At 45.8% G+C, this 19,362-nt stretch overlaps 1 protein-coding gene across 2 annotated transcripts in view; it reads left to right on the top strand.

The window, feature by feature from the left end:
- MYO1E (myosin IE) overlaps positions 1 to 19,362 on the top strand; it is a 616,637-nt gene that overhangs the window by 561,216 nt on the left and 36,059 nt on the right. Inside the window, exons 24-26 of one of the 2 annotated variants that reach the window (XM_078685186.1) lie at positions 10,045 to 10,205; positions 14,113 to 14,193; positions 14,930 to 15,047. In XM_078685186.1, the coding sequence (XP_078541312.1) occupies positions 10,045 to 10,205; positions 14,113 to 14,193; positions 14,930 to 15,047 (360 nt within the window). Of the gene's footprint in view, positions 1 to 10,044; positions 10,206 to 14,112; positions 14,194 to 14,929; positions 15,132 to 19,362 lie in introns of both variants that reach the window. The other variant, XM_078685185.1, reaches the window with a different exon arrangement.

Genomic DNA, 19,362 nt, shown 5'->3' with positions numbered 1-19,362 from the left:
CCATCTTTGCTTCTCGGAGAGCGTTGGATAGCGTAGGGGTAAAAATTACTATTCCCACTCCAGAGAGTGCAACAGTAGGGAAAGCGTTGGATAGCGGGAGGGTAAAAATTACTATTCCCACTCCAGAGAGTGCATCAGTAGGGAAAGTGTTGGATAGCATAGGGGTAAAAATTACTATTCCCAATCCAGAGAGTGCAACAGTAGGGAAAGCGTTAGATAGTGGAAGGGTAAAAATACTATTCCCGCTATCCAACGCTTTCCCTACTGTTGCACTCTCTGGAGTGGGAATAGTAATTTTTACCCCTACGCTATCCAACGCTTTCCCTACTGGTGCACTCTCTGGAATTGGAATAGTAATTTTTACCCTCCCGCTGTTCAATGCTTTCCCTACTGTTGCACTCACTGGAGTGGGAATAGTAATTTTTACCCTCCCGCTATCCAACGATAAAAATATTGTAATTTTTCTATTAATATTACGTATATATATATATATATATATATATATATATATATATATATATATATATATATATATATATATATATTAGGTATTAACAAATAATTTTTTATGTTTTTTTTAACTTACATTAATTATTTATTAATTTTAAGGTTATTTAAGTATTTTAAGTATGTTTAAGTTAATTATATTTATTATTTCATTAATTTTTAATTACTTTAAAGCATTTTAAAAAATTCGATATTTTGACTAACTCTATTTTTTACAACGATATTTTTGATTCTATATTTTTGTACTTACCTGTTTGGAGATAGGAGTTCGATATTTTTGCATTCTATATTTTTTGCTCGATATTCTTGTAGTTCTATATATATTTATTTTTTTTAAACAAATTTTTTATTGAGAGATTGCACAGATTAAGCAGCCCCTCGCACACCAAGGGTAGTTCTATATTTTTGACATCGATATTGTTTCAGTGATCCATTTTTCATGCTCCATCCTGAACCCAGCGCTGCTGAGTGACATTTTCTTCTGTCACTGTAGGAGGCACACATATTCTTGAATCTTGAGTCAGAGGAGGGGCCTCAACCTGCTCCAAAGGCTAGATGGAATTTACCTAGAGTGGGTGGGGTGTGGGAGGTGACAGGCTAGCCACTCCATGAGAGGAGCATAATTTATATTTACGGAAGAGGGGTCTGGGTCTTAAGAAGGTAGGTGGCTGGGTAGAAAGCCGCTGACACACGTGGACATCTAGCAGTTCCCGACGTAAGTAATTCACACACATGGACCAATGTTATCCTTTGAGAGAAAATTGCTTTTTAAAAAGAGATAGTCCTTGTGTAGTGGACTGGAGGAAAGATTAACTAATCTTTAACGTACGCAACACAACAAGGCAGCTTGCTACACTGCACTGCGTTGCATGATAGGGAGAGAGCAGAAATGTGACATATCTGCTAAAAAACTGTGCACTTCTGCTCTTTCTTAAAGATGGCACACTTCAGTGAGTCTCGTGACAATGCAGGCAAAATGCAGCACACATAGAAACAGGAGGTAATAATGAGAAATGAAGATATTTCTCCTAATTATGCCTCTGTCAGTTAGGTGCAACATTTAGCCCAAACCCTGATTTACAAGTGTTTGTAAATCTAGGTTTGTATCAGATTACATGGGTGGATACACAGGAATATCCATGCTCCACCCTAGTACAGCCTACCTGACGCAAAGTAGCACAAGGTAGTGCTGTGCAGTGCCTTTCGTTACCCTGTATTTACTCAACCACATAAGCTGCGCAAATTGATTACACATGGCTTAGTAAATGCCAAATGGATTTTGCATCAGGGCTGCTCTACAATAGTAACACATCGCAACACAAAATCTTAGTAAATATGTGCCTGTGTGCTTTAAGATTTTTGGACATTAAGGGGTCGATTCTGATTCGGGAAAAACCACTCCGAATAGCCGTACGGAGCGTTTTTCCCGTACGAATCGTACCCTGCAACGTCCCCGTACGTACAACGAAGTACGATTCGTACCAGGAGCAGGACTCAGTATGAATCGTACAGATTCCGTACAAGTCAAATCCCTGTACAAATCTCCCTCGGAACCCGCTGTACGCCACATCCGTACGGTTTGCCGCTGGTTTTTCCGACCCAGTAAGTACGAACCGTGTCGGGTACGCACTGTACGACGTTTTTTTTACAGGAGCCGAAAACATCCGGAGAAGCAGAGTTCGCCTTGAAACAGGTACAGAACGCCCCCCCCCCCGGGTACGGTGCGTACACCCCATGATCGCAGGGGTACAGTGCGTACCCCTGTGATAATGGGGTGTACGCACCATACCCCGCAATCGCAGGGTGTACGCACCCAACCCCATGTTCGCTTGGTGTGCGGTGCGTACACCCTGCGATCGCGGGGTACGGTGCATACACCCCATTATCACAGGGGTACGCACCGTACACCTGCGATCATGGGGTGTACGCACCATACGGTATGTATGTGAATATGTGCTTTTCCGTACGAATCACCCTTACCTGACGTGGACCGTATGAATCGGGTCCTCATCCCCCGGTCCGGATCGTACTCATCGGTTCGTACGGCATGTTCACGATTCGTATGGAGAGGGCTCCGGATACGAATCGTACAGACAATTTTTTTCCCGAATCGGAAACGACCCCATAATGTTTGTTCTCCTGTTGTGGGGGCTGGAGAGAAGGGGTGAGGAAGGTTAGCAGATCACACACCAGTTTTGAGGCTCCACCCCTCCCTTGCATAAAGGCAGTGATTGGAAGCTAAGCTCAAAAACTGTTTCAATGTAAGAGGGCTAAATAGTTCAGTGAAAAGGATCAGTGTGCTGAATGAGGTGAAATGAGGTGACCTATTCCTAGGACACCCCGCGCCGCACGGCCACCAGCTGTAGCGTGTGCTCCCCGCCTGCCTCGCTGAGCCTGCCTGCTGCCGGCTGACCACGCCCCCTGCCGTCGCTCGGCGTGGTCTCCTGCGGTCTGTGTGTACGTAGTTTGCCTGTTGCCTGTTGCCTCATTTAGGCATTTTTGCCCCTTCATTTCACTATCTGTGTTGCCCCCCTGTGCTGTAAACATTAGATTTCGCCTGTTCCCCTGTGCTGTTATCCCCATTGTTGTCCCCTGCGCCCGCCCGCCCCGCTCCCCGCTTTCTGCCTCCGTGAGGTTGGACACGCCCACTTTTCTTTCTGTGCCCTCCCCACTCCCGCCTCCCAGCTGCTCCTCCCTCCCTCGCACTTCGCCATAAATGGCGACCGTGCGAACGCGCAGCGTTGACGCGCAGCAGGCGCGCCGATTGTGCGCCGAAGGCACGCCAAAGGTAAGCCCGTCTGCACCCGTCCGCGCCTGGACCGCGCCCAGCGCCCGGACACCTGGCCCCCGCAGACCCCAACCCACCCGCCGGACCTAAGACGCCACCGACCTCAACGCACTCAACACTGGCCGAAGCCCGGGATGCTACCGAGCCACCCCGAGACGCACCCACGGACCCTTCAGCTGCCACTCCTGCAAATTCTCCTGCATCCGGACCTGCACGGCACCCGCACCCACCAAGTCGAGCACCAGCAGCAACCACCTGAAGTGCATCCTGCTCAACACCCGCTCCGTCCACAGACACGCCATCGAACTCTGGAACCTCCTCGACACAACATCTCCAGACGTCGCCTTCCTCACGGAAACCTGGATGAACGCCTCCTCAGCACCCGGCATCGCCATCCCGGACGGCTACAAGATCACCCGGAGGGACCGCAGCAACCAGACGGGAGGAGGCATCGCCATCATCCACAGGAACACCATCCGCATCACAACCAACACCGACGACACCCTCAAAACCGCCGAACACCTGCACTTCCAGATCCACACCGACCCCAAGACCACCCTCAGAGGCACCCTCATCTACAGACCCCCGGGTCCACGCACACAATTCAGCGAAGACATCGCCGACTTCATCAGCCCGCACGCCCTCCCCTCCGCTGACTACATCCTCCTCGGGGACCTGAACTTCCACCTGGAGAACAACAACGACCGCAACACCACCACCCTGCTGGATGGACAACCTCGCCAACCTCGGTCTCAAGCAACTGGTGACCACCCCCACCCACTACGCCGGACACACACTCGACCCCGTCTTCTCATCCACCAAGGACATCACCTTCAGCCACGCCACCGGACTCCACAGGACGGACCACAGCTGCGTCCACTTCAGCTTCAGAAGGACCACGACCTACCATCACCAGCAACAGGTTGCACGCAGAAGCTGGAACAAGTTCACAGCCGACCAGCTCGCCGCCTCCCTGAGCCAGAACCCTCCCACCATCGCAGCGAACCCCAGTCAGGCCACCAACAACCTCACGAAGTGGATCAGGAACTGCGCAGACGACCTCGCCCCTCTGAGGACCCCGCCTAGCAGACCCGGCAGCAAGAAAGCCCCATGGTTCAACGACGAACTCAAGAGCTCCAAGAAGAACTGCCGAGCCCTCGAGAAAGCCTGGCGCAGAAACCCAACACCAGACAACATGACCACCCTCAAGCTCGCCACCCGAAAACACCACCAACTAATCCACGCCACCAAGAAAACTGCATTCAAGGATCGACTGGACAACAACGCACACAACAGCAAGGAACTCTTCAACATCGTTAAAGAGCTCTCCAACCCCAACGCCGGAAACAACGATCAAAACAGGACCCACTGCACACTATAATGAAAGTAAGAGCATTTCAGATGTCTCAATGGACATAAAGTTCGGTTTGCAGCAGTCAAATGAATAGGGACACCAGAGTTCCGGCTCCTCTTTTAATCTTCATACAATGCCAGCCGACACGTGTTTCGTCGCAGGGAAACACCTTTTCCCGCGACTCCTCAGGGCTGGGGAGGATACAAAATTACAGGATGGAGTACATAATGTTCAAACAGCAGTGATGCACGCTCAGTTGTGATTATCATCGGTGCAGACGTGGGGTGTGAGTGAAGGAACTCTTCAACATCGTTAAAGAGCTCTCCAACCCCAACGCCGGAAACAACGACATCACCCCATCACAAGACCTCTGCAACTCCCTCGCCTCCTACTTCCACAACAAGATCGCAGACTTACACAACAGCTTCAGCTCACAACCGACGCACCCCACGACCGCACCTACGCCCCCCACCACCACCCTCCTCGCCTGGACCCCGATCAGCACCGAAGACACCATCCGCACGATGAACTCCATCCACTCCGGATCGCCAACCGACCCCTGCCCCCACCACGTCTTCAACAAGGCCGACTCTGTCATCGCACCCCATCTGCGGGACATCATCAACACTTCCTTCGACAACGCGACCTTCCCGGAGAGCTGGAAGCACGCCGAACTCAGCGCTCTATTGAAGAAACCTTCAGCGGACCCCACCAAACTCAAAAACTACCGCCCCATCTCGCTCCTCCCGTTTCCTGCCAAAGTAATCGAGAAGACCGTCAACAAGCAACTGGCCGCCTTCCTCGAGACGAACGGATCCCTCGACCTCTCGCAGTCTGGCTTCCGGGCCAACCACAGCACCGAGACCGCCCTCATCGCAGCCACCGATGACATCCGAGCCCTTCTCGACAACGGAGAAACAGCGGCCCTCATCCTCCTTGACCTCTCCGCGGCTTTCGACACTGTCTGCCACCGCACCCTAGTACAGCGCCTCTGCAACGTCGGAATCAAGGAGAAGGCACTAGAATGGATCATTTCCTTCCTCGCCGGAAGGACACAGAGAGTCCGCCTCCCCCCGTTCAGATCAGAAGCCACCGAAGTCATCTGCGGCGTTCCTCAAGGCTCCTCGCTCAGCCCCACCCTCTTCAATGTCTACATGAGCCCCCTCGTGGCCATCGCACGCCAACACAACCTCAACATCATCTCCTACGCCGACGACACCCAGCTGATCCTCTCCCTCACCAACGACCCCGCCACCGCCAGAGCCAACCTGCACGAAGGGATGAAAGACGTAGCCGAGTGGATGATGAACAGCCGCCTGAAACTGAACTCAGACAAGACGGAAGTCCTCATCCTGGGCTCCTCACCCTCCGCCTGGGACGACTCCTGGTGGCCCCCCGCCCTGGGCAGCGCACCCAAACCAACAGACCACGCACGCAACCTGGGCTTCATCCTGGACTCCTCCCTCTCCATGACCAGACAAGTCAACGCCGTCTCCTCGTCGTGCTACAACATCCTGCGCATGCTACGTAAGATCTTCCGGTGGATCCCCACCGAGACCAGGAAGACGGTCACCCAGGCCCTCGTCACCAGCCGACTGGACTACGGCAACTCCCTCTACGCCGGAACCACTGCCTAACTCCAGAAGAGACTCCAGCGGATCCAGAACGCCTCAGCAAGACTCATCCTCGACATCCCCCGACACAGCCACATCTCCGGACACCTGAGAGACCTGCACTGGCTCCCGGTCAACAAGAGAATCACCTTCCGGCTCCTCACCCACGCACACAAAGCCTTACACAACCAAGGCCCAGGATACCTCAACAGCCGCCTCAACTTCTACAATCCCACACGCCAGCTTCGATCGACCGGCCACGCCCTCGCCGCCGTCCCCCGTATCCGAAGAGCCACCACAGGAGGAAGGTCCTTCTCCTACCTGGCCGCCAAGACCTGGAACTCCCTCCCGACTCACCTCCGCCTGACCCAAGACCACCTCGCCTTCAGGAAACAGCTCAAGACCTGGCTGTTCGAGCAGTAGCGGACCCCCCCTCCCCAAGCGCCTTGAGACCCTCCGGGTGAGTAGTGCGCTATATAAATGCATTGATTGATTGATTGATTGATTGAAAGCTTTAAAAGTGGATTCATGTATTTTTTGCTAGGATCTTCTGTGGTGCATGATCAAGAGGCGGCTGGGATGTAGGACATTCCCTAAGCAATTATTTAGAGTCTGCATTGAAGATGGTAACAGGGGTTGGAGTAGTAATAGGTCCTACGTTTGCATTTATTGAATCAGGGTTCAATAAAGATAAAGAGGGATGCTAGGTGGTGGTTAGTAGGATCGTAAAAAGGAATTGTATTACCAGTGCGGTTGCCTGTGCTCCCTACCAGGAACAGGAGAGTTTTCTGAGGCAGGCAATTCGGAAGCAAAGACATTTCACAAATTTCCACTGGTCATGGGTGAGGATGGAGCGGATTTCAACGTCATTAAATGCTGATGTCAAGACAGGTGATTGAGAAAACAGCATGAACCCTGGGAATTTTTCCAGCAGGGAAGCAATGACTGCATGATATGAGGCTAAAAGACCAGGGACCCTTTAGCACAGACTACTTCCCCACTGTGCTCTTTACAATACATCTTTCAGGATCAATTATTTGCTAGTGGACAAGAGACTAAAAGAGACCCGGTGGTTTTTGACTCCTTAAGATGACAGATTAAGAAATACATAATTATGCAGGGCAGTTGGAGAAGGTTATGGTGTGGGACTTCTCAAAGGTGGTAGCGAAAGACACTTTTATAACAAGACCATTCACTTAAAAGTTGTTTGACAGTAACAGAAGTTAAACTCAAAGAAGCACAATGTCGGGTGAATTGGCGCAGAGTGAGAGGTAGCCTCTAGAGGGGAACGCTTACCTCTCGTCATGTAGGCTCTCACATCTCGTCATGCAGGCCAATTTTCCTCCCGATGCTTGATGTGCAGAGGTTAGACATACTCAAACCGATCAATCAAACAGGACTTATAAAGCGCGGCTAATAACCTGTGTGGGGATCCAGGCACTGAGAACTCTGCTGCCATACTTATTACTTGAGTGATCCATGTGGATCATGCAGGCTTAATTCAGGAAAGGAAAACTGGTGACAGCGATAAGGAGGATCTACATTTGATTGACATAGCCAGGCATGAGGGGGTCGGGATGCAGTCCTACTCTTGCTTGACTCTGAAAATGCGTCTGATCGGGTTGGTTGGGACTCCATGGCGGGCATGTTTAGTACATTTGCCTTTAGGGGACTTTTTACGAAACGGGCCCTAGCTAGCTGTCAATACCAAGAGCATTGAAGCATTTGTATGTAGATACTTGGAAAGACATACTAGTAGTATAAGCCACTCCATTGGCATCCCTGGTCTAATCTTTTGAGTTCTCAATTTGCATGCAGATAATTCTCAAATTTGCAACTCTTTTATTTTCTTTCTTCTAGGTCCAATCTCTTGGCAATCATCTGTCTGTTTCACGCACTGCTATGATCTCTTAACGCTTTTCTCTGAATCCCATCAAAATTTGATTTTCTTCTTTTGTACTTAATCCTTCCACTTTCTTCTGCACACTCCATGCTGCGATCTGCACCTTAATCCCAGTACTCCACATCATCCTCGTAATATGTACTATGTAGATGATTGTTTTGATTGCTCTCTTCCCTTCTGCACATATATTGTTAGATCTCATTGATTTTAGCAGTGAGCAGAGTTGAGTCACAACTTTGCACAATGTTTATTTTAAGCTTCACAAACATTGAAGCTTACAAAGTGGTCAGCTTTACAAGCCATTTGTAGTATCTTTAAACATTTCCATCTGCTGTTCAGAGCTGCAAGCAGTATCAAGTTGTCCTCTGCCATTTCTGCTGCCATCCAAAGTCATATGGGCTAATTTTACAATATCATAGAATTATTTACATTCACCCAATCCTAGTCAAATTATCAATTCCAACTTTCCTCATCTCGTATTTCTGCCACTAATCTACTAATTCTACCCTTGCTTCTATATCACATTGGCTATTTCAACACCCTATATTGTATTTCTACATGATAATGTTTGCCTATTAGAAGTATTCCTGCAAGTGTCATAGATTTTCAGGGATTCTTTGTAAATATGAGATATAGAAATCTCCTTTGAACATAGGAGAAAATCTTTAACGTCCAAAACAACATTAGGCCATTTTTCAGATCATCCTTACTATTTATTATAAACTGAAAATAGCGAGATGACAACTTAGGGGCCAATTATGATCTTGATATGGAACTCTTCCGACCAAATCGGTTTCGGAATTGTTTCCAAACTAATCGGGTTCTGCGAGTCTGACCGACCAATTACGATGCATCTTTATGCTTCCAGATATGATTCAGTCGGACTCCCATTGACTTCAATGGGAGCCTGTGTTCCGAACGAGAACGCAGTCTCCCATTGAAAAAAGGGGTTGTTGGGTAAACCATGCACCCTGTGACGGGCACCCCTTGGTGCCTGCTGCACTGTGCAGGTTGGAAAGGGGGTCCCATGGGTACCCTGGAGACCTCAGAATGTAAGGGGGCCGGCTACGGGCCCCCGATGTCAGATTCTGACCTCCGTTTCGTGTCGGGCAAACCGAATCGGAACGGCTGTCTGAATCGGTCATTGGAATTGCTCGTTCGGAAACTGTGTCCCCATAGCTGTACGAATCAGCTCTGAACGTCTTGGTGTTCGGAACCAATTCTGACAGCTAAATGGTTTCCTTGCATCGTCAGAAACATAGGTTCCGAATCGGATTCGCAAAAACCGAATCCCGTTCAGAGCTTTTTCGGACGGCATTGTTATCGACCTGTAAATGTTTGCAATGAGGGAACTATGTTTTGGCCGGGCCTAGAGATAGCTGTAGCTGTGTCACCAGTCTTATATAATCAAATAAAATCCACATACATAAAGGGATTTGGGTCAGCTTTCTTCATCCATTGGTTGGTTCAACAGGCATTCACATTTTTCTTCCGTCTGCACACAACACAGGGGTATTAGAACTCTGCCCACTTCAGCCAATGCCTCTCTTGCACGGTGAGTGATGTTATTTTAACTAATTGCATACATTTGCCTAAAAAGAGCTACCAATTAGTGTCAGTCTGGTCCCCAATTCTTTAATTTGCTAATGCTGTTTTCTTGACATTGTTTGTTTTTAATCACAGTTGAGTGTTTAAAGGTTGTCTTCATATTACTGTAGTACAAAACCAGTAGTATATTTTATTTGCACCAATAAAATGTATACTTTCTTTTGATGTGTATTAAAAATGAAGAAGGTTCTTAAAGCTGTTCTAAGTACATTTGTTTACCAGGAACCCATATAAAGTTCTATTAAAATGTCTTTACATGCCTCTGTCTCAGACTTGAAGTGAAGTTGAAAAAGGAGAACTGGGGTCCTTGGAGTGGAGGAAGCGGTTCTCGCCAGGTGCAGTTTAATCAAGGTTTTGGCGATGTAGCCATTCTGAAGCCGAGCAGCAAGATGCTTCAAGTCAGCATCGGACAAGGCCTTCCAAAGAATTCACGTAAGTCCTCTCGTGAATTTATTAGGATAATTTAATCTAATTACAAAACGACATCAACATGAAATAAGCTGGAAGTTGTTTAATGTTAATAGTGCATTCTTGTATAGCATTCAGTAATGGTGCTTAGCGCCTTTTTGAGCACTCACTTTTTAGCTGTCAAGAGAACTGAGGCATAGGGAATGCATTTCCCCCAATTGCATTCAACTTCATCAAGTAAGAGAGACCGAATTATACCTCAGAATTTATTTATTTATTTATTTATTTATTTTATTGGTATATAACGGAAAATACATCCCTACACAATCGACACACAGACAGGGCCGGCTTAGCGCTGGTGATGCACAGTGTGACAATGTTTGTTGGCACCCCCCAAGGACCACCTTCACCACGGATTCCCTCAATACCACCCTTTAACAGTGCCGCTCAAGTCTATATGATCACTTTCTCTCAGATGCATTTAATTGGTTTTATAGCGCCACACATACAAGTGGAGGGTGTCAGAGCACTTTGCATCACATACATATTTGCACAGAGACAATCAATCATACATGTGTAAATCAGGGTATAGGAAACGTTACATAAGACAGAGGACTACAAGGTGTAGGAGTCACATGTCATCCATGCTGGTAGACAGTAAAGTTTGCGTGCTTAGTATGGAGAAGCAGAAACTCAGAATTTAAAACGTAAAATCGTGGTTGAGGGTTCTCTTTAATAAAAATAATTGATTTCTACCTAAATTACCCTATTTTCCAACATTAGGACGATGAAAGACTGCAAATAATCATACCGCTCCGACCTATGCCTTGCAGTTTTTATGCAGCTCTTTGATGACAGTTAATTGCTCACTGTTCTACATTAGGATTTAACTTATAAACTGCAAGTAACAATAAGATCAGGGCCGGCTTTAACGCTGGTGGCGCCTGGTGCTACAATCCTTTTTGTGCCCCCTCCTCCATGACCTCGTCCTTGGATTCCTATCTACCACCCAGCAAAAGTGCACCTCATCTCTCCATAGCACTTCTCTCACATATATTTCATATGTTTTAAAACACTCTTAAGGGTTGGCTTTACTAATCCACCCAGCTATCCACATAAAATACAGACATGTTCTTTGCAGCAGGCATGTTCATCCTCTGCACTACTTTATGTTGAGTTAAAACTGCCACTAGACAAAACTCTAATCTCTCTCTCTCTAGCAAGAATAATAATCGCAAGAGTTATCTTGACATTTTTATTGATGCCTGAAAGCTTCCAGCACAAAGAACTCTGCAGCAGGTGCTTTTTAATTGTAAGTAATTGCCAAAAACAGCGCCCCCCACCTCAGCCCTCCCTCCCCACGGCAGCACCCACTTCCAGGTCAGCGCCCAGTGCTGCTGCACTGGATGCACCGTCGTAAAGCCGGCCCTGAATAAACGCTCTCTGACAAAAGCAGTAACCTTCTGACCAATTTACATTATATGCTCTTTGGGATCTGCATGGCACATGTTCTTAGCAGCAGGTATATTAACCCACTGCGCTACCTTACATAAGTCAAAACTTTTACTAGACAAAGCGCTGACCTCTCTCCAGCGGGCACAATAATCACCAGAGTAATCTTGACATTTTTATTGTTGCTGGAAAATTGCTAGAGGCGAGGAACACAGCAGCAGGTGCTTTTAAAACTATGATATACTGCATCCCTACCTGAAGTCAGTGCCTGGTGCAGTGGCACCGGTCGCACTGCCCTAGAGCCGACCATGCACTCAGGTGTTTCAGGTGTGGCAGATGCACCTTGATAATATATGACAGTCCAGGAGGTCTCTTCTTTAATGACCATGTTTCATAGGTTGAAGCTTGTCTAGATTCACCTGCTGTGCATTTTACACCAATTAGTGGTTGGGTCAAGCAGCCAGTGTCATTTGGGTGTCATGCTGGCTCCACCTACAGTTGACTTTCAACATTAACACTATCCAATCCCTAGATGTTTCTACCTCATTGACATGCAGCCTTATGCCCCAAAAAAGGTGGCATTCCTTTTATTTCTGTGTAATAAGGAAGCACACTTAGGAGAGAACTGGCCCGAAGACATGCAGAATGCCTACTTTCAGCGAGGTGGTGGATATTTAGCACCTCATTATAGGAGGTGGCATGGACGATTCTACCAACCCTTTGGGTACCACCCGTCCTGCTAACAGAGTAGGTGTCTTTCAAGGGTTCGGGGACCACACCGACCTAATTTGCACATATACGTCCAACCTTTGAGGGAGGCTTCATGACCTCTATACAGTGATTTTAGGGCTTCACTTCACCCATTCTTATGTAAGCCTAAAGATCCCTAAGAAAGATTAATCGAGATTGGCAGCATACCTGCACTAGGAGATGGGTGATGCCACCAGTCCATGATTGTTCAATGTGCCTGCATCACACTTTCACATGCATTGACTGTGTTATGCTGTCCTGCTAATGTTGCCTTTTGGGCATTGCTGTGCTGGTGTTTGGATGGGTGTGCATAAGCAACTGTCGTGCACAATTATCTATATTCAAGCCCTATATTGGGTGCCACAATACAGTGGCGTAACAAAAGTTTAAGGGCCCCCCATGCAATGTACACAGAGGGCCCCCCGCTCCGGATTTAATAAGGAGCGCTCAGGACAAAGTACTGTGTTGAGGGGGCCCCTGTAGCGCGGGCCCCCCTGCAGCGCGGGGGATGTGGGAGCCTGTGTTATCCCCCTGCCACAATGAACAAAATATTCAACAATCATATATTCTCTTATACCTCTGGAAGAATTCTCTTCTGCTGGCAGAATACTACAAAATACTAAAATGTGGGTAATAAGGGGGTGGTGTCTAAGTGTGAGGTGTTAGCTGTGTGATTGGGTAGTCTGTCTCGGAAAGGGAAGGTGCTTTTTGCGGTGATCCTTGCGGGTGAGTATTTCTTGTGGAGTCAGTTAAGGAGTTTGTTATTAAAAGGGCTGAGCTGACATTTTAACAATCAGCTCCTGTTAGAGTTTGTGAATATAGTATAGAATGTGCCTAAGTATGGTCCTGAGCATAGGAACAGTTCATAAACATACTGAACTGAGAAATCCCAGGTGTGGACAGTGAATACTACTTTGGACTATTTAACAATATGTGCGAGCTCTGAAATAAGCCCTAAGATGAACTCTTGACAATACAGCTTTCTATTTGGAGCACAAATCTAATTATAAATTGTATTATAAACTGTTGAGATGCCCTTTAATGTTATATTCTTTTTACATAACTCAGGAGTATTTGGTTTCTTATGAAATAATTCAAAACCATTAGACCAGTGCATGGGTCTCAGCCTTATCTGTGATAAAATCTGCTTAGGTTCAAGGAAAATCATTGCACGCTACTAATATTATTAGTGTTGTAATAGTGACCACACCAGACAAGCTTACATTAGTGGCCTCCATATGCAAGATTACTATCAGTGATCACTTCAGTGCCTCAGATAGGGTGCAACAGTAATGTAAATAGGTTTTGTCATTTTGAAATGCCTCTCCAAGGGACAAAACAGCTATGATGCTATTAGTACAAAACTACTAGTATTATTAGTAAGTCACACCACATGATTTATCACTCGCAAATGTGCTTTAAATGTATTTTGGAAATGTAGCCATGTTGTCTCCAAACACCAGATATGAGTTCCCAAAATGCACACATTTTTGTCTTGAATACACAATTTAGCTGTATGTACATTATTTCAACCAAGCCAACGGTTCTAATTTAGTAGGCTGGAATGCACACAGAGCTACGAGTAGCTCACGAGCTGCTCATTGGAGAAGTCTGGCCCAGTGTATATAATCTCTAAACTGATATGTTGCAATGTCTACATGGCACCGCTGGTTGGCATCACTGTATGATCCCTGCAAGCAGCTTTTCACATTCTGTTTGTCTATTCTAGGCCCTACAAGAAGGAACATGGCACAGAGTCGAGGGAGTTCCAGTAGAGCACAGCCAAGCAGAGTGGCTCCACCGCCTCCAGGTAAAGTAAGGCGCTTTTCTTTAACACCATTTGGCAGACTTTTCTTTAAATATGAATATATTTTTTCATACGACTCTGAGCCACGAATAATAGTGGATCGCACCTTACAGTATCATCTTGAGTTTTCAGTCATTTGATTGAAGACGTTTGCGGCAAAGTTTAGACATTATTTTATGCTGTTACAGTTGGGGTGTAAACTCATATTTGTCCTTGAGAGCTTTGGCAGAATCGCTATCTGAAATCAGCCTCTGGTCCTCCCACGTGACATGGTGTAGCAAGATTCCCATTCACTAATGCACTTTGGTGCCTCAACGCAAGCATGAAGCTAAAGATAAATGCATCTACAATAAAACTATAATGCACTGGATAGTCTAAAACCTGCCTAGATTGTGTCTGTTGAACACGAGAGCGAACCCAACCATGTCCACACCTACACATTGTCTGACTCGAAAGGTTAAAGTGTTAGAGAGTGTCATATACATATGATGCACACGTTCTTCTGTTGTGGAGATTTGCAATCCTGTCTATTATACTACTAGCTACCATTTCTGCAGAGTGCAGGGTCTATCATTCTAAATTGTGGATGCGGTGTCATTTTGACTAGGTACCACCTTGCATTACTCAAAGATTTTTTTTTACTCCATATTTTCTTCAATGGCTTTCACAGGTTTCTTAGAACCTGTATATCCTTTATTGTTTTCTTCTCTTTTGTTCATTACATTTTCTCTCATCCCAGGTCATCATCAGAATGGAGTGATAAGACCCTCCCCATACGGGCATCATCCAAAACCGGGGAACGCCGTGGGCTCTATAAACCTGTACACAAGCATGATGGAGCGGCCATCTCTGCCAAGGCAAGTCTCAGGTGGCTCAGATAAAAATGCACAGAAACCACACAGCCTGGACTTCCTAAGAGTGCCCGATCAAGGTGCCGCCGGGTAAGGTCTCCTGGATACTCCACTATTAAAACACCCAGAGCTTTTCTGAGACTGTGCACCAGTGCATGAAAGCATCAGGCAGCAAGCCTGACCCTTCCCTCACCCTGCTTAAAGAGGAGTCGCTGCATGCGCTGATCTGCATCTGCCTACGCCCTCGAAGAGCCCACATACATCTGCTTTGGTCTTGCTCCTGTTGTTTGCAGACAACATATGAGCTTGCTTATCAGGGCACAGGATTCAATAACAACAATAGCTGTTGTTTGTGAAAAAGTAAACAGATAGAATACTCCCCGCATGGCTGCTTTTTGGTGCATGTCCATTCCTATTCACAGCTATGGCCCTCTGTTGCTTCTGGCTGAATTAAAGTCTGCAGTTATAATGTATATTGCAAAGCTCCAGTCTGGGTTGTTTCTGAGACATACAACATGCAAGACACTGACCTGTGTTTCTCTGCATGGGTGTGTTGCTCTGAGAATGCAGGTGTCCCGAAGTCTTCAAATAGTAATTGTCCTTAGTATGAATGATATGTAAGGGAGGTAAGTAGACGCTTTCCCTGCAATGAGAGAGTGAGTAGGAGGCACAGTGCATAAAGTCTCTTTACAGCCACATTATGAAAACTGACTTTCTCAGGTCAAAGAAGATGCAGGTATTGTGATGTACCCTAGGAATATACATAGTAACATTAGTGAAGTACTGGAGTGTCATTATGTGCGAAAGTAAAGGTTGTATTGTATTGCCCTGAAGTATTCAATACGTGAGCTTTTATTGTATACTTGACCATCATTGGTAAGCCTTGTTAGTGGGGTAACAATTCAAACCTTAGGACTGCCATGAGGCTGTAGTGTCTTGTGTATTATAGAGCACTGAACCCCTGTGGTCTCTAACGGACTCTGTACTCCAGTGATGTAAGTGATTGAGTGTGGTTAAAAAAATTCATGGCGCCGTACATTTCAGTTAGCGGTTACACTCTGAAAAATAAAGACGTGTAATACTGAGCTTCGTCTGTGGCGTAATTCATTCACATGCTACCGGGCTGGGGAAGACGCTACAACTGGCGATGAGATAGGGGATACATAAACCCTGCAACCCGAAGAGTCGAGAGTGCTCTCCCATAGAGTTTGTTGTGGTCCAGCAAAATACTGGTGCGTGACACATGCGCCTCAGTTGAAGTGAAGAATCTACGGTAGGCATATGTGGAGTTAAAGCTCCTCTTTAGCCAGAATGAGACATTCGAAGAAAGTGAAGACCTCGGGTAAAGTTTCATTTATTGTCGATCAGAAAATTGCTAATGTGATACAAGTAGTGCAAAGCCACAACTTAACACAGAGCCTCCATTCATACAGTACAAAAATGTCAAAGGCAGTATCAACCAAGTTCAGAAAGTGCAACAAGTGGCGACAGCCAGCTGCAAGAGAATGCTGGGAGGGGAAGCAGATAAACGCAAACAAATGGTAAGGCAGTGAAAACCAGGTACAATGCAGAAGGCTGAGAGTGGTGAAGAACAAGAGACAAAACCGCTACTCACCACCAAAGAAAAAAATGGCACCTCACCACCGCTGGTTGGGCATGACTGTCCTAGCACTAGCCTGTGGGCTGATATTCGAAGCGGTGCAACTGGGACAGAAGACGCTGAAAGTCAACTGCGGAATGAACAGCATATTATCCTGGCAGCGGCTGCAGAAACAGTACAAAGTTTGAAGCTACTATTTTCGTAAAAGCAACGTAGTTATTCAATACCGCTGAAAAACAGAGTCTTGGCGCCAAATAGACTGCTTGGAATGAAATCTTTGATGATTTTAGTGATGCACTGGAAATAATTGATGCCAAAAAGATCATCAAATATCTTAAGAACTTAGCAGGTGAAGAAGTAAATGGAGCGATAAATAAGATACCACAGGTGGACACTGTATCTCACCATGATGTCAAGATGGCATTGAACATCAAGTTCATCCAATGCCAAACGTTGACTATGAAAGGTACATCTTCAATCAGGAGAGACAGAGAGATGGTGAAACGATGGATGAATTTGTAGAAAGACTTGAAATGCTCATGAAACACTGTAGGTTCAACTCATTTAATGACAAATAAGCCATTCATCTCAGAATCATAGATGGTTGCCTGTCTGATTCCTTCAGACGTCGAATTCTGAGAGAAACAATCAGTCTGGAGCATGTGCTCATGGTGGCCAGAGCTGAAGAACATGCCGAAAAGCTAGTCACTGACATGGAGGCTGGAGGAGCCCATAGTGAATCGACTATGAAAAGCACGAAAAAACACAAGGTAGAAGGCTGCAAAGTGATGTATCCAAAGATAAAGAAGCTGTGTTTTTGTTGTGGATTTTCCCTTTCCTCATGAAGATAAATGTCCTGCCATTGGACAGATATGCAAAGGCTGTGGGAAAGAGATCCATTTTGTAGCAGTTTGCAAAGCGAGAGAAAAAGTGAGTATATCACGTTGTGAAGATAAAATGGCTGCCAGAAAGTTCCAGTGTTCCAGACAGGTTCACCGAAGTAAACAGCAACATCAGTTGAGACAAGTTCAACCTGAAAAAGGATGTTTGTCATCTAATTCTTTGTAGAGAGGTTCTTCAACGTCGCTGTCGAGTGACAGTGAAGAAGATGGGTATGCGTTGTCAATGCTGACTCTTGAACGATGTGCACATGTACGTTTGCTAGGAAGAAACCAGCTCGAAAATAGATCGACAAGTGAAATCACAAAATTCCTTTGAACACTGTTCCAAAATGAAACTGAAGGTCAATGGTTGCTCTATATCATTCATTATAGGCAGTGATGCGTTGATAAACATCATGCAGACTGAAAAGTACAATCAACAATCTCCAGTGCCCCATCTAACACCTTTGAAAACCAAAATATATACGTGGGCAGCCTTGCCAGCCTTGGAAAGTCAAGGTTCATTTATGGTGACTATGAAACATAAAAAAACAAAGGTACAAGATGTAATTAATGTCCTTCAGGGCACTTTGTCAAGTGCCTGTCCACTCAACTTCAGCACTGCTGCTGGTATGGAGCTAATTTCTGTGAATTACAATATCAATGCTCATCACAACATAATGAATCAGTTTATGCTCTTGTTTCATGGATTACGAAAACTTAAGCCAAAGAAAGTACAGCGCCACATTAATGACGACATTTGTCCTGGTGCTCAATTTTATTGTAGAATTACACTTCATCTACAATTTGCACTGCTCAGAACTGGAATCTGCTTCCCCTGGAAATAAAATCTGGCCCCTCCCTTTTGAGTTTTCACAAGCTCTCAAAAATCTGGCATTTTACTAAATCTTAAGTGTGATCTTCATGTTTCCTTATTCCTTGGCACCAAGATGCCTCAGGGTATTCGTTCGCACTTTACAAAACTCAAATCAAATCTACAAGAGGCTGTTGAAAAAGAAATTGAGACTTTGCTAAAACATGATATCATTGAACGCTCTACTTGTCCAACACCATGGGTGTTGCCGGTAGTTGTGGTACCTAAAAAGGACAGTGGAGTGTCTGTGTGAATTTGTGTTGACATGTGTCTTGCAAACAAGACAATCAAAAGAGCACAACATCCAGGTACACACATTTCCAGTATGCTTAGCCAGTTGAATGGTGCCAATGTCTTTTCATGCCGTGAACTAAACAAAGGATATCATAAGCTTGAATTGGAAGATAATTGCAGGTACATTACTACCTTTTCAACTCATGTTGTGATGTTCAGATACAAAAACGTGTGTTTCTGAGTGTCTGCAGCTGCTGAACTTTTCCAGGATGTCATTTGTCGCAAATGTACTAAGGTGTATTGTAGATTATGCTAGCTGAAATTTATTACAGTCTGAATGAGCTTATTTCATGTGTTTCTGTATGGGAAATGTTTTATGCTGGTTACTGATCACCAAGCACTTCTCACTATTTTTGGCAATCCAAAGGCCAAGATGCCCAGGAGTGGATTGTATGACTACACTGTTGTGCACCAGTTGGAAAAGATCAAAACCCTGCAGTCTATTTTTCTCGCGTGCCCAAACAGAGGCAGGGTACCTTTTTTTCAAGGGGTCGAGGCCTACTTTAACTTCATTGTGAGATCCATCACTCCTGCAGCTGTATCCATGGAGCAGATAAGTGCTGCTACCAATGCAGATAGGAATATGCTCTTCCTCAAAGAAATTATTATGCATCAATCCTGGAGAGCACATGCTCGACCTCTTGATAACAACAGTGAATATCAGAAATTCAA

The sequence above is a fragment of the Lissotriton helveticus genome, chromosome 3_2 (assembly GCF_964261635.1).
Source record: "Lissotriton helveticus chromosome 3_2, aLisHel1.1, whole genome shotgun sequence".
In the NCBI taxonomy this organism is placed as follows: Eukaryota; Metazoa; Chordata; class Amphibia; order Caudata; family Salamandridae; genus Lissotriton; species Lissotriton helveticus.
The sequence above is the reverse complement of the archived record's forward strand: the minus strand, read 5'-3'. Positions and strand labels throughout refer to the sequence as shown.